Source organism: Bombus bifarius, unplaced genomic scaffold (assembly GCF_011952205.1).
Source record: "Bombus bifarius isolate JDL3187 unplaced genomic scaffold, Bbif_JDL3187 scf7180000008062, whole genome shotgun sequence".
In the NCBI taxonomy this organism is placed as follows: Eukaryota; Metazoa; Arthropoda; class Insecta; order Hymenoptera; family Apidae; genus Bombus; species Bombus bifarius.
In genome coordinates this window covers 631,130-646,222 of record NW_022884426.1, presented here as the reverse complement: position 1 = coordinate 646,222, position 15,093 = coordinate 631,130, and the positions used below count along the sequence as shown (strand labels likewise).

The window sequence follows — 15,093 nt, the reverse complement described above, 5'->3', positions numbered from 1 at the left end:
TATCTTTGAGGATATTTTTGTATAATGAGCAGCTTGTACGTTTGATGAAAGTTGCGTTCTGATTGCTATTTACCATCCGGGATAATTCGCTTGAACGTTATTATCGACTTGTATAAACGAGTCGCGCGAAGTTGCCGCAAGGTGCGCATCGCTATCCAGAAACGGTGACGAGATGAACGATCAATTACCGACGACGAGATTTCGCAAGAACCGATCTTCGTGCTTTGTATCCGTCTAATTGTAAAAAATGCATCGAGCTATCCTCGTTCGTTTGTAACGACCGAATCGAAACATCGAAACGAGACGTCGTTTCTAATTCGAACTCTATGCTCGCCCAACTTTTCTTGTAAATAGTAATGCGTGTTTTCGTTGTTCGACGATTTGGAACGTCGATACGCGGCACGTAATTGGCCATACGCATAAGACAATTTGAACCGTTACTTCGACTACAATCGTTGTTTATAGACAGATTTACGCATCAGAAAGCTCGAACGAACAAAATTTAGCATGGCCACGGAACGAGTTATTGACGAACCGTCATCGAAGCGCGTCAACCGACGAATCGAAGATCGACTGGTTCGAGACTGAAGAACGTTACCGCGATATCTGCATCTTCCGATAATCGCGATCGATCGCCGGCCGACGAGCATCGACCAACGAGCACCGCGTCTTAATGATTTTTGACAATGTTAGTTTTATTGTGAGCGACGCAAATATTATATATATATATACATATACACATATATATATATATATATATATAGATAAATAGATAGTTAGGTAGATAGATAGAGAATTTTGTGTTTGCGAGTGAACGAAAAATCGGCCGAAAGCCGACGAAGAATGATCGCGGTTGATCCTACGAGGAAATTTACCGCATCACGAAGGATGACGACGCGGTCGGATGGACTCGATCGTTAGCTGCGACTGTTTCGCGCACGCGCATGCCTATTCTGAAACCATCGCGCGCCGTCTTACCGACGAAAATTCGCTCGAAACCTGTACATATTTTGCGGTGAAATAAATCTGTTATTTTCGCGTTACCGTTTAACGACGGAGACGAATCGCCTGGTTCGTTCAGGATGCGCCGAGTCAGAATGCGCATCATGTTTAACAAGCAGGATATTAAGTAATTATATTTGCGATTTGCAGATAAAACGGAACCGGTAAGAATCGAACAATTCTTTTTCCTGCGAATATCACAATTTTCAACGCCTTTTATTGGATTGTTCGAAAAGTTCGTAGCATTTTTATTACAAATTCCGTTTATCAAATAATGAAATGTTTAAACAACTATACTGCTCTTGGTTGGATATTAAAGAAAATTATGAAGAAGTATCCAAAATTTGTTAATAAAATATGTTTCTCTTTTTCAGTGGGACAATGTTAAACGTTATACATTCAAATTTTGAATCGTATCTAGAATGTTTGTCTCTATCGGCCTCGTTATTATTTATTGTGATCTTTACAAAATTTAGTCGAAAGTCAAAGATGAAATAAAAAATACTTTAGAAGCCTGTAAAAGCTATGCGAAGTTCATTGATGAAAAAGACGACAAATTTTTAATTTAGATCTTTCTTAACTCACATTACGAATTTCCCGAACAGTCTAATTTGTTGGTAAATTCCTTCCATTAACGACAACAAACTTCAAGAGATTTTTCGCAAGAGATATCGTGGCTTTTTACCATCAAAGATGTTGCTGTTCCCCATTTAAAAGGAACCACACGATGTATTTTACTTAACTAAACTATTTTCTTCTTATTTATTTATATATTGTTCGTCCTTTAAAGCGTCATAACCCACGCGTTTTCTTTTATTGTTTAATCGCGTCGCAGAAAAGCACGATTCTACTTTACCATCGCATGAAATGAACGTTACCAACAGATTGCGAATGTTTACACAAATATTTATCAAACTGAAACATAAATATAGATTTCTTCCAATTATTAAATGCTATAAATTGTGCTTTACTCTGAATATTTTATATATTTTTCTCTTTTATTTTCCATAAATGCATAAATATTCGCAATCTGGGTATCAACAACGATCACTTCTTGCGTCAACGAATCGAACGACAATTTTAACACACACTGTGTATATGTACGATACTTTGATCATTGTGATACTTGGAAATAAGTAACTACCCACGTGCCGTTATATATGTATTACGTTTCTTACATCTTAATTCTCTTTTCCCCGCCCCAAACTTCTTGTTTCTTTCGTTCGCATTTGAAAACTATGTATAGAGGAAAAACACGATAAGCATATTTCCCATCTCTTTTCTATCATGCTGTAGTTTTAAAATTCACTATGCTATTAATTAATCTTGCGTTATCAAAATTGTTCTTTTATTTAATATTTATTCCAAACATATATTTTTCCATTTTATTCATAGTTCGAAAAGCACTGCTTGAAGTTATTAAAGTATTGAACATATTAAAATTTTCTTTATCTTAACAATCATACTTCCGGCTATCCATATCTGTCAGATTCTTTCCAGTTCTAATTATTTTATATTAAAATATTCCTTTTCGGTTTTAATACGATATTAACGTCGAAAAATCAAGAAAAAAGTACTTATCATGTTTTCTCTTAAGATCTTAATTCTTAGACGAATCGGACATCGCGTCCTTTTATTTTCTTCGAACGATTCTAATCGCGAATGCGTAACAAAATCATCGAAGGGGTTTCGTTCCTATCGATCGTTCATGACTGACATCAACGCCAACAGATTGATGATAAAAAATCAATTCTGAATTCATCTGAATGCGAATCTAGTATTTTTTAACCCTTAGAGAACTAATATCTCGTGGGAACACTTGTATATGTGTGTGATGCGTGTTTTCATGATCATCGATGTAGTGTAAACAGGAATATTTGAAATCGAGAAATGGCTGCAATCGCGCAAAATATGTACACCCGCACAGATACGTTCATTGATAGCAGGAAAGAAAAAGGAAAAAAGAATATAGAAAGAAAGAAGGAAAGGAAGAAAGAAAAGAAAGAAAGGAAAAAAAAGCAAATGGTTATGATACGCTGGCGTATCGTTTTAATGTTTCTAAGAAGATTGCCGAATCCGTCTGCTTTTTTCTTTCTTTCTCCTATGAATGTACATGTACATGTATCAGCAATTGTATATTTTAACAAAGTATGCTCGTTTGGTAAATAAAGCTCAAGAGAAAAGAAACGAAACGAAATGTTAATAGAGAGGAAAGATGAGGGAGTTTGTTTGCTGACTGACTATATAACATTATTCTGATAGATTACTTGTATTTGTTTATAATATACCACGTAACAACAAGGAAAAATACTGAATTAAACGAGGACACCTTATTCGGTGTATCACACACAGGCACGAGTCAATCAACGTTTTCGCGACAGATTCTCTTGTTTATTGGCAAAATACGGTTTAATACTTGTCAGTGGTAAGTTTGCACGATCCCACTGGATCTGCTGGCCTGCTGGACGCAATCTTAATTCGCAATCGTTCGCGACTCATTCCTGAATCCACCGGCGACGATACATTGAATTTTCATCCTCTTCTCTTTCGCAGAACAAAATAACTGTATATTTGATAAAAATCTTCCGTAGAATGAAAAACGACGCATGCTACAAGTCATTGATGACGAAAAGGGAAAGAACTAATGAACGAAGTTGATCGTAGACCGAACAACCATTTATCGCTCGTGATACGTTACTACGCGATATAATGCGTTGTATCGCGTCAACCAAGAATGACAATATTCGCTTAATCTTCTTTTTCTCTTTCGCTTTCTCGAATTATATGATTTAAAAAAATATAGATGATTATGAAGGATGTATTTTTAACCGCGACATGATAGCGAAACGATAAAGTATCACAATAATAATTTTTGCAAGCGTCGGCTTTTACCAAAGATTTGCGTTTTCCTGTTTCATATCTTATACCATGTATGTTCACGGTCATTTTAAATTGCATGTGCGCAGCACGGTAATATCACAAATGAACTTCAAATTCACAAAAACGATAATATCCACTGAAGTTTTTCTACACAGCTACCGTCGTCTTATCGCTTGATCGCTCAACTAATTACAAATCTACTTATCTTACGTTTAGATTTTCTATTAAAACGCACGAATACACAAGAAACAAATTATTGATAGAAGAAAAACGAAGGAAGAAAGTGTTTTCTCCTATTAATTTCTCCTCGATCAAAACGACGATAAAACGCAATCGTGACAACGTTTGCGAACTTTCATGAAATTACTATAATAAATATAGTATTCTTTCCATGTATAGACGCTATAAATTTTAGTAAATTAAATACTAAAGGAAAATCGTTGACTTTAAGCGATGATAATACACAGGCAGATACTAGAAAACTGGTATTGATATCTATCGGTGATGAGCAATCGTTATCGGATTAAATTGTATCAAAGTGTTTATCTAGGTGCGACGTAACCATTAGCTATGAATAAAAAATAAAGAGGAAGACAAATCATGAAGTGTCTACATATCAGCACTTTGGTGCGTAACAATTGTACACGCATACCCGTTCGCTCGTACGTATATATGTATACACAATTAACGCGTTTGTTGTATATGTAAAATACGTGTGCGTGAACTTGTGTACGTATGTACGTTTCTCTTTCTCATTTCATCTGTTTTTTTTTCTTTTTCTTCTTTTTCGTTTAAGACAAACTGACGTCATGGGGCACTATAAATACAAACATTATCTAATAGTAATTAAGTAATCCTAAAAATAAATATCTATCACAAAAGACTGGTTTACGATATAAGTGGCTTTTGCGGGTTACGGTAATTCCCAGTGTCAACATACTCTTATTATTTTACCCTTTCCTCGACGGCACTCAGTTACACACTAATTACGATGAGTCCTTACTCTTAAATATTTACAAATCTTACGTCATTAGTACTTTCTAGTTTACGTATCGCTCTTCTGACAAACGTTTTTATAATAAATACGACAATGATCGGGATCCTTGTCGCTTGTACCCCTATCGTACACCACGACATTAATGTTCATGACACACGAGGATTGACAAATTGCACATTTGCTGTAGCAAATAGTTTGTTATCAAACGGCTGAAACAACGTTCGATCGTTTGTGATTTTTCAATCGTTCTTTTGCACATGGTAAAGAAGAACGTTTATGCACGGACTGCGACGAACCGATCATGATGAAGACATATTTGAAATTTCTGTTTTTTAAACGGCGCAGTCTTTGTTCTCCAAGACCTGTCGTTCATGATTCGTGTATCGTAACAACGGTGCTCCTACATTCACCACAGCACTTGTTTCTTCCTCATTGTTCACTGAACATGTAACGATCTCTTCTATAAATAGAAATAGCCAAATTTCAAGATAAAAAGGAACAGAAGACGAGAATAAAATGAAAGATGAAACGGAACAAATGACAAAAATATTTGTACGTACCGGGTAAACATAATTGTAACTGATCGCTACTAGGGTTGGTACTGTCTCCTGTACCGCTGTCTTTACTATGCTGCGAACTCGTTTCCAAATATATATGTGTTTGCGTGTCCGCTACCGTAGCTGCTATAGCTGACGACGGTTGTGAATTTCTAGTCTGAGTAAGAGCATTCAACCGTCTTCTAGTTTGATAGATTATAACCACCCATACTATCGATGTACCAACAGCGCAACATACAACGGTGATTATTATCAAACCTAGTATATCATCCTCGTTTACCGACATAGGATTAGGAGTTGATATCGGAGCTGCAACACGTACAATATTTTTTTATTAGATTTTATTCCAAATTTGAAAGAAAGATCTAATTCACTGAAGATCTCTTACCTGGTTTCACTGTAAGGTGAGATGCACCAACGACACTACCCAATGAATTGCTCATTTCACATTCATAACTGCCAGCGTCGCTAATTTTAGTGTCGACGATTATCAGTAGTTGGTCTTCAGCTGTAAAGAAATGTCGCTCGGTCGCCTGCAGAGGATTTCCATTCTTACGCCATGATAATTTTGGTCTGGGCATACCGCTTGCCATGCACTCCAATACGATCGAACCACCCATTGTCACTTCTTTGTTTTCCATTGGTTTTACGAATGATGGCGTTTCTTTTGGAAGAAAAAGTTAGATATCATAAATCCGATTGAATTTTGCCTACATTAAGTAATTGTAACTGTATTGTGTAAAAGCACATGACACTTACCCAGTATCGTAAGAGTAGCATTCGCGACGATTAAGCCAGCAAGATTTTGCGCAGTGCACGAGTAAATGCCACTATCCGCTGTTTTCACGTCGACGATAAATAGTACATCGTCAGTAGGCATCATGTGCATTCTTCTCTCTCTTGCCGCTGGAAAGTCGTTACCACCATCTTTTTGCCACGCTATTTGCGGCGATGGATGCCCATCCGCGGAACACTCGAGTCGAGCAGTGCTTCCAGCGATTACACGTATATCGTGCGGAATTTTCGAAAATGATGGATAAACTACAACAAGGATAAAACATTTTATACTTACATTTGACAGTTTCATATTAGGAACTTACTTAACTTATTTAAAATGAAAACTTACTTAAAATGCTTATTTTTGCTTTTGTGGAATATGTCGTTCCGTATGTGTTGGTTACCATACACTGATATTTCCCAGCATTCGCGTGTGTAACATTAGTAAAATGTAAAATGGAAGATGCCTCTGTTACACCGTTTTCCATAGAATCGGTGTTTATTTGCAGATTAACATCATCCATTTCAACGTTATCATGCTTCCAGGTAAAATGTAGTGGTGCATTGGCAGTACTCGTTGCTCGGCAAACTAGCGTCACGTTATCTCCTTTAATGCCCATTTGACTTTTAGGTTCTTCAATAATCCTTGGCTTTGGATATTCATCTAAATATCACACAAAATCTCGTTAATAGTTACTAGTTTATGGTAAAGTTATGTATGAATTCTAACTTAGAGTATAATATACTAACCACATGTAAAATTCTTGTGATGAAGCTGAGTCAACGACATTCCTTGTAGCCAATGTGGAAACCCGCAATAAACTTCCGCATCACTGTAACTGTGCTCACGTAACCACATACTTAACCATTGCAGGCCACAGTCACAAACTAAAGCTCCTGTGCATGTAAAGAAAACATGATAATTGCGTGCGAATACTTTGAGTACCTCGTTTCGATTTAAATCGTATCACAAAAGAACACGTTTCACATTCGTACTTACTTGTATTCATTCTCAGTTTCGTTAGGCTAGTCATTGAAACGAATGCATTTTCTTGAATGCTCGTTACATTGTTTCCGCTTAAATCCAGTTCAGTTACGCTACTTAGTCCGGTAAATGCATTTTTGTTTACCGACTTTATTCTATTGTGCGCCAATCCTAGTTTCCATAGTTGTCCAAGTGGATCAAAGGCACCGTTGATATCTTCCACCATGTATGAAATTTTATTGAAGTTTAGTTCCCTTTAATAAAAAGATAGTTATTGAAAGTTTCACAAGGTCTTATATCATTACAGTGTATTATATTATACTATACTATACGTACAATATCTGCAAATTAGGAGTTGAAGCAAATGCACCATCCGAAATATAGGTAATTTGATTGTGATCCAGTTTGAGCTTTTCTAATTTTTCCAAAAATTCAAAAGTATCTCGTTCAATACTCTTCATTTCGTTATGCGACAGATCCCTGCAATCAAATTCTCGATTATAATCGTCTTATTGTATATTATATGTATTACGGGATGAAAATATTACTAACAACTCCACAATTTCTTTGCATCTATCCCATGCTTGTATTTCAATGGTGCCTATTCGATTGTGCGACAACGTTAACTTTTGTAAATGCTCTAATCCGAAAAGGCCTCCTTTTCTCACAACGGTTAACATGTTAAAGTCAAGTTGCAGGATCGTCAAATTTTCGAGTGGCCAGAACGCACCATCATGTAATGTTTCAATCTTGTTTCTCTTCAAACGTAATTCTTTCAAATTTTTTAAACCTGTAAGACTAAGTCCTTGGATCGTTTGCAATTCGTTTTTATTTATTTCTCTACAAAAGGAATATCGTACTTTTATCATCATCGTAAACACAAGTAATAATAAACGACAAAAGATCATACGAAACAATTTCTTACAATATACGCAATTTTTTCAAATTCGTAAAGAGATCTTTCAGCTGCGTCAAGTGATTTTTATTCAAACGCAATTCTTCCAACGAAGTTAGATTATCTAAACTTCCGTTTTCAATTATCCTTATTTGATTCATGTTCAAATTTCTGTAAGAAAATAGAAAATACGAAAGTTTTCGTAATTATCGTTATGAAACAACAACGTATCATAAGTTACACAAATAAATAGTAACCAATACATACAAATGTGTAAGGCAATTAGGAGCAAGAAAGGATCCATTCCGAATAACACTTATTTTATTTCCACTCATGTCCAAATTTTGAAGTAGCTGCAGAGTAAGTAATGCAGTTCCATTTATATCAGTGATAGAATTATGAGCTCTACAAAAACAGAATATTATTTTCTTCTGTGTTAAAAATAATAGTTTTATGTATACACTATACAATAGTATCTAATTGATATACTCACAATGCAAGGTGTGTTATGTTTTTAACAAAAAACATATCTGGTACCTCCGTTAATTGATTTTTATTTATTTTAAGCCCTTGCAAATGTGTATCTTCTGGTAGAATGATTGTAAAATTGTCTCCAAATTTGTTGGCGCTGAGGTCTCTAAAATAATTATCAAACAAAACATCAATTACAATTAATAAAACATTCTTGTTTCAAAATATATTTGTGATTGAAATAATATTTTAAAGGTATTTATAAAAGATACTCACAATTCCTTTAATTTAGTTAAATGTAATAATACATCAGGCTCCAAGCTAGCTATGTTGTTCTCTCTTAACTCTCTACAAAGGAAAACAATAATCTTGATTTTAATTTTTTTCTTCACTTTTTTTTATTTTACTTCTAATAGAAAATATTTTATACTTAATATATATATGTATATATATATATATCATCTTTTGTTCTTCATAATGCCAAGCATAATATCTATAAATACAATTATACGTAGCAGATAATATAAGTGGTCTTAAGACAATTTAAGATAAGGATTTTTCCACTTCGATCTTGATCTCCTTGACTCTAAACACCATGTAGTCTCAAACGATTTATGTCAGTACATACTGCTATATATAGTTAAAAATCCTTGCCAGCATATTTGGGAACAAAAACCTGTTTTCAATGTAAAATCTTCCCATGTTTGGAATACAATTACACACGTGTCTTGCCTGTACTATTTTGATTTATTTATAATTTAAAGAATAAAGACTATTTTGATAAATATTAAAATACTCTAGTATAAATTAATTGTTTAACAAATATTAAACTAAAATATAAATAAATAAAAAATTAGTCACTTCTTATTATTGCTAGCCTATCTTACCTTACTCAATGAACTATTCTGTACACAATCTTATTAAAGAATGGAATCATATACTATATCTATACTATATATTACTATACTATATATTATATTTTTAGATTTATTTATGTTACACGTAAGTTCATAATAAGAATATAAAGAATATGATATATAAAAATACAATAAGAGTAATAAAAATATTTGAGAAAACAACAAATTAACAAGATGTCATGAAAAGTATTTGTTTTCGTTTAGTTAATGAAGCCAATGTTATTATTGTGTACATTAACGTTTTTGTTAGAAATTCATGGTACGCTATCTTATCTGGTTAGATCATGTTACACTGGGTATATGTAGTTAGCCGTTTAAATTTTGGCGATAATTGTTATAACGTGACGTTATAACGATTGGAACAGAATAAAATTAAGAAAAATGAACTTATATGATTTCTAAATGACAATCAGCGTTAAGACGAAGAAGTGGAACATAGTAGCATCTCGGTAAATTTTCGGAAACGAATCAAGTGAAACAATCCGTGAAAGACAAGACGGCGTGGCGTCATGATGATGCACGTTCTTCTTGATAGAATAACGAGCGATTATTTACTTACAAGATCTCTGTCCATGGTGGTAGCCCGCTGGGTGCTCCGATCAATTGTAAGCTACTGCAGTCCACTACATTCCCAAGGCACGAACACTCAACGGGACACTGATTACCCTTGGTACTATCGTACGATATCCTGTCGGCTTTTGTAAAGTTCGATGGTGTTACGAGTAACACCGACAATGTAACAACCATCCATTTGTATCTCCACACAAGTCGATGTTGAAGAAAAACTTGTTCCGAATTCGACATCGTATGCACCGTTGTATCGTTCCGCTTAAAATTTATTTCGTAATTGTACATCGCGCGTCAATGATTTTCTCCATAGCGGCTTGCGGAATAACAATGGCATTTCCCGTAAAACCATCACCGTAATAATAAAAATGCCTACGTCCTATCGATTAAAAACAAACTTGTCTCTCAAAAACGCTTCAACCCACACACCATGATGACGCCCACGGACCGATGCGAGACTCCCTCACTGATTGCGCGATGCCATTCTCTCTCTTTCTCCTTCGTGTATCCATCTACTTCTTTGCAACGTTCCAACCTTTATATCACTAGAATTTTAGTTCCTAGCTAGTAACATATTCTATGTTTGATAGCATCGGACAGCATATATATACATATATACATACAGATGCAGATTTAGAAGTATGTATCAAGAAGTGGTAATGAAAATTTACTTTTACGTTTTTTATTAATGGAGCTCTTACTGTATGCGAACGGTACCACAAATGTTATGAAAATGAATTGTTGACAGTCTATGTTCTTTCACTTGATGAAAGAATGTATTTAACACTTCTAGCGCCACCAAAGTAAATTTTTAGAAACTATTTAAATATTTAATAGTAAGATATATGAAACGTAAGAATTTATTTATTTTCAGCATAAACATATTCTGAATCTTTCGTTCATTTATTTCAGTGTTTTGTTCACTACATTTTAACTAATATGAAAATTCTCGTAGGATGAATTTCTGAGTTATTATCAAAATAGCATATCTATCTAAAGTAAGGATAGGTATTGTTGAAAAAATCGTCAGCTGTTACTAAATATTTATATTATTATTATTCAATTTCTATCTGAATATTTATATCTTGTCAGTAAATCACTATTTCACAGCATCGCTTACTTTTCTTCCAAACAAATCATTAACATTACACATGAAGCTTTCATAAAACATTAAAATATTTTCGTCCAAGTAGGAAACGTATGTATATATACTATATGTACGTATATGTACTCTTAAAAGAATATATACATTTATATTCTATGTATGAAATCGACTGATTCGTCCAATTTCTAGTAACGTTATGGGCTGGAAAACCATCATAACTGTTGCAGTTTTTTTATTCTTACGAAAATTTTATTTATGGGCTTTAAGTCCATGTAGAAATCTAAGTTAAATCGTGCAGCCTTTTGTTTAAGTTACGATTATATCGAACTGGAATAGATTGAGTTTAAACTGTTATACCAACTACGTTCCTCCATTTGAAATCGAAATTGTGTTTTGAATTTTATAATGCTATTCAACAAAATCTCCCAAATTGTATATTCTTTATGAATACTTTTATAAAAATAAAGAATGAATTTCTTATACGTAGATACCTACTGCGATACACGATTATTGTTACTACTAGTAAGAAAACGCAACGGAAAAATATTCAAGTAAGACGTGTTTAATTACTGCATTGAATGAGACTTTGATAATTGCGTTGCTACTGTTTATGACGAAAGCACCAACGAAACAATACGTATAATGGTCGTTACGGTCGTATAAAAATTTTGCCGATAAGGCCATTAGGGTTAATAAATCTAAACTTTTAAATAATTTGAATGCAGTGTAACTATGTGTATATAAAAAGTACATATAAATGATACTCGATAGATACTAGTATAAATATAAAATCCAACCAGCCTGTTTCCTTCTGTGAAGTAACTCGGAATATAAATAAGAGACACGGAATACCAATACCTTTGCTTTACAATTTCTTCGATTACAATATGTACTATTTTCAGAAGAAAGATTATTCATAATCTAAGGCCAGGTCACATGAAAATAAGAGGCATTATATTTAAAAACAATAAGATTAACTTTATATGCCACAAGATATATTCCGAAAATAGGTTTTTAGTATTTGGAAACATGAAACCATCATAAATATGGTTGAAAATATACATAGTGCGATATTTTTTGTGATACATAATATTACTTATGATATTCACAATGCATACAATTGGCTATAACTACTCGACCAAATCACCAAAGTCAAGTAGATGCTATTCTTCCTTCAACTGAAAGTATTTTTAACAAGATCTCACATCTTCGGTTGCTCCGTAAATTCGAGCATTAGATAGTGTATCTTTTGCAGCCATATGAAAGAAAAGCTACTCTTTAGATTTAGCAGAAAATTAACAACTATGGCGATTGCTTTCTGATCGTAAATACACTTTACTTCTTATCAATGATCCATGTGTAGAACATTACCCTGTAAGAGGGAATGACCTATGTAGAAGACATTTGAAACTTTTTATAATACAAGTATTATTATTACTTAGCATACGAGCAGGTATGGTGGATACAATGGCAAATATGATCGACCATTAACAAGAAAAGGTCCCTTTGCTAATTAGAAGCCATTACACGTGGTAATAAAATTAATGGTTCTTCTTTCAATTTTTCTGTTCAGCAATAATATTGTTTGATTACCGATTAGCTATTTATTCCATTTCCCATCTTCATGGTGTTAAGTGGTTGGATGGTACGAACTAATCAGTGCTGCATCTACTGGTTCCATGCACGATGGACAAGTCAAGGAACGTAGCAACCAGTCGTCGATACATACAGCATGATAAGTGTGCATACAAGGTAAATAACGCACTTCCTCTCCCACTTGAAGCTCCATCATACATATCACGCATTCTCCCTTTTTAGTTCCGTCATATTCTCTCATAGGCAAGTGTTGGATAAGTCCAATGCGCTTTGCTATTCTAACTTGTTGTTCTTCTTCGCTACCTGGTCCTAGATTAACACCGATGCCAATTTGTTGAAGATGAAGTTCCCTTGTGAAAACTGGTGCATAGGAAAAGGTAACTGCCTCCTACAGAATCAAGCATTAGTAAGTTTCATTAGAGTATACTAAGCAAATTTTTTTAGCATTGATATATCTTATTAACTTCTTGAGAAACGAAAATTTAGCTAGATATCGTCTTATTTGACAAAAATAGATTATTATTATAATCGTTCGTATATCTTGATAGCATTTTTACAAAAAATATTTTCATCGTTAAAAATACACAAATGAAATCAAAGAAATGGAGTAGAGACACAGTAGGTACGATTAATGTAACGATAAACACCATTCGGATAATGGAATCACGGTTGGTCGAAATATAGGAAGAAATGAAATTACATTGTTAGGTATTGGAGGTCCAAGGCCTTCTTGCAAAGAACCGCTAGTTAACGTAGGAGGATCAGTATTGTTACTCAGCAAAGTGGTATTATCCTGGTGGCCGCTTCCAGAACGTTTCAAACAATTCCCCATTTTGAAGGAACGTCAACTCTAGCTTCGCGTTTCTCGGGCAACGTGGTTCGGTTCGTCAATCCCAACGTCGTGATTAAACGATCGCGATAACTTCGACGTGGGATATTCCGAAACTTGTCCCCATCATAAATTGCTTGTTTTTCCGCCGATACACTTAACAAAGCCCGTTTCGGCCTTCGAACGGATGACACTTTGTGTCTCGATTGAAAATTTCACGTACGAATCTTTACTATCAAAACATCTTCAACCGTCACATACCCGTACCACAGCTGAGCGCCCGACGTATCCAACAAAACGTGACGAGAAAAAAAAACGGGCCAGTTAGTCACAGGTTGTGAAAAAAACACTTTTCACATCCCCCACGCGACGTTCTTCAAACGTTTAGTACACACCACCGCTTTCATCTTACTGCGTAGAAAATACCTCGCTGTGATTCGTCGTTACAACCGTGTCGCATTTTCCAACCTCCAATCACCGAAAAACGATTCCGTGTGATACGAAGAGTTTGCAAAAGATTACGTACGTTCCGTTCAGAAGACACTCGGCAACTAACATGCGATTGGTTCGAAACCAACACCGACATATCGTGAAACAACGTGTTTACACTGTGCCTTTAATTTAAATTTTTGAATTCGAAGCGATTCGCGAAAAATGTCGATAAACATGCTTTTCCATTCGATTTGTTTCCCATTTTTTAAAATACTTTCAAAAGATGGGGTTATTATAATAAGAATGGATCGGTAAATGTGAATAATGAATTTGAAAAAATAATTTATCGGTAGAATGACTGTGGTATGTTCCCGCGTACGGATAGCGTGAGATTAAATACATATGTACAAATGCTGTTTGATTGATACTGTACATTTATTTACGTTCATTTTTGTTACTGTTTCTTTATTTGCGATATTTTCTGTGTAAATTGACGTTATATCGATATTCCTCCAATTTAAAGAAGAATGCGGAAGTTGCAAAAACTCTCGATGTTTATACGAGAATTTATCATACTATGCACTTTATTATGCACTTCTGACCTTTGTGACTTTGTCCTATTGATCTTGAACGATTCGTGGATCTTCGTTTCTTTCGATGATATGCGGGAATACGTAATATTTAAAACTATACCACATAAGCATTCATTTCAGCAAATACGATTTCTTTGCTCTCCATTGTGAAATCTTTAGTTAAACTTCAACGACGATAACAGAGCGGCGTCGATGCGTTGATCGATAACTTTATAAAATGGTACGGTTCATCAAACCGAATCTGTTTCGAAGCAAGGGGCACATTAAATTTGAAAAGCAACAAGAGAAAAGCAACGATGTAATTATCGTTAACGCATTATAACAGACAAAAATGTGCCGATACTTTGTTAACGTTTCTGAACGAAATAGAAAGAAAATATGCTATAAGTACGTATGGTCAGTGATCAGAGTATGAACTATGTTGTTGCAGCTTAATGTAAAAATCTTAGGTGGCCGAGAATAATCTTTTTTGTTGTTATCTTATCTAGTT

General features: G+C 34.5%; 2 protein-coding genes and 1 long non-coding RNA gene across 4 annotated transcripts; 1 reads left to right on the top strand and 2 right to left on the bottom strand.

Annotated features, from left to right (window-relative positions):
- The first annotated feature begins 748 nt into the window (after positions 1–748).
- On the top strand, positions 749–2,729 carry LOC117208396. Its single transcript, XR_004487684.1, has 2 exons — positions 749–1,237; positions 1,377–2,729. It is a non-coding gene; the product is annotated as an uncharacterized LOC117208396 (long non-coding RNA).
- Positions 2,730–3,255: 526 nt separating this feature from the next.
- Positions 3,256–10,604, bottom strand: LOC117208389 (leucine-rich repeats and immunoglobulin-like domains protein 3). The gene is made up of 14 exons (XM_033449562.1): positions 10,041–10,604; positions 8,841–8,912; positions 8,587–8,730; positions 8,361–8,498; positions 8,124–8,264; positions 7,751–8,038; positions 7,535–7,678; positions 7,214–7,452; positions 6,964–7,110; positions 6,563–6,877; positions 6,196–6,477; positions 5,825–6,100; positions 5,440–5,745; positions 3,256–5,339 (listed from the first exon to the last, which is right to left on the bottom strand). Exons 1-14 carry the CDS (start codon positions 10,334–10,336, stop codon positions 5,212–5,214), a joined length of 2,916 nt encoding a protein of 971 aa, XP_033305453.1. The 5' UTR covers positions 10,337–10,604; the 3' UTR covers positions 3,256–5,211.
- Positions 10,605–11,079: 475 nt separating this feature from the next.
- LOC117208393 (RING finger protein 11) lies at positions 11,080–14,055 on the bottom strand. 2 transcript variants are annotated; one of them, XM_033449574.1, is made up of 3 exons: positions 13,450–14,055; positions 12,747–13,137; positions 11,080–12,525 (listed from the first exon to the last, which is right to left on the bottom strand). In XM_033449574.1, exons 1-2 carry the CDS (start codon positions 13,579–13,581, stop codon positions 12,784–12,786), a joined length of 486 nt encoding a protein of 161 aa, XP_033305465.1. In that variant the 5' UTR covers positions 13,582–14,055; the 3' UTR covers positions 11,080–12,525; positions 12,747–12,783. The 2 variants fall into 2 exon arrangements, with proteins under 2 accessions (XP_033305465.1, XP_033305464.1); XM_033449573.1 differs by having other exon boundaries at positions 11,080–13,137.
- Between the last annotated feature and the right edge of the window lie 1,038 nt (positions 14,056–15,093).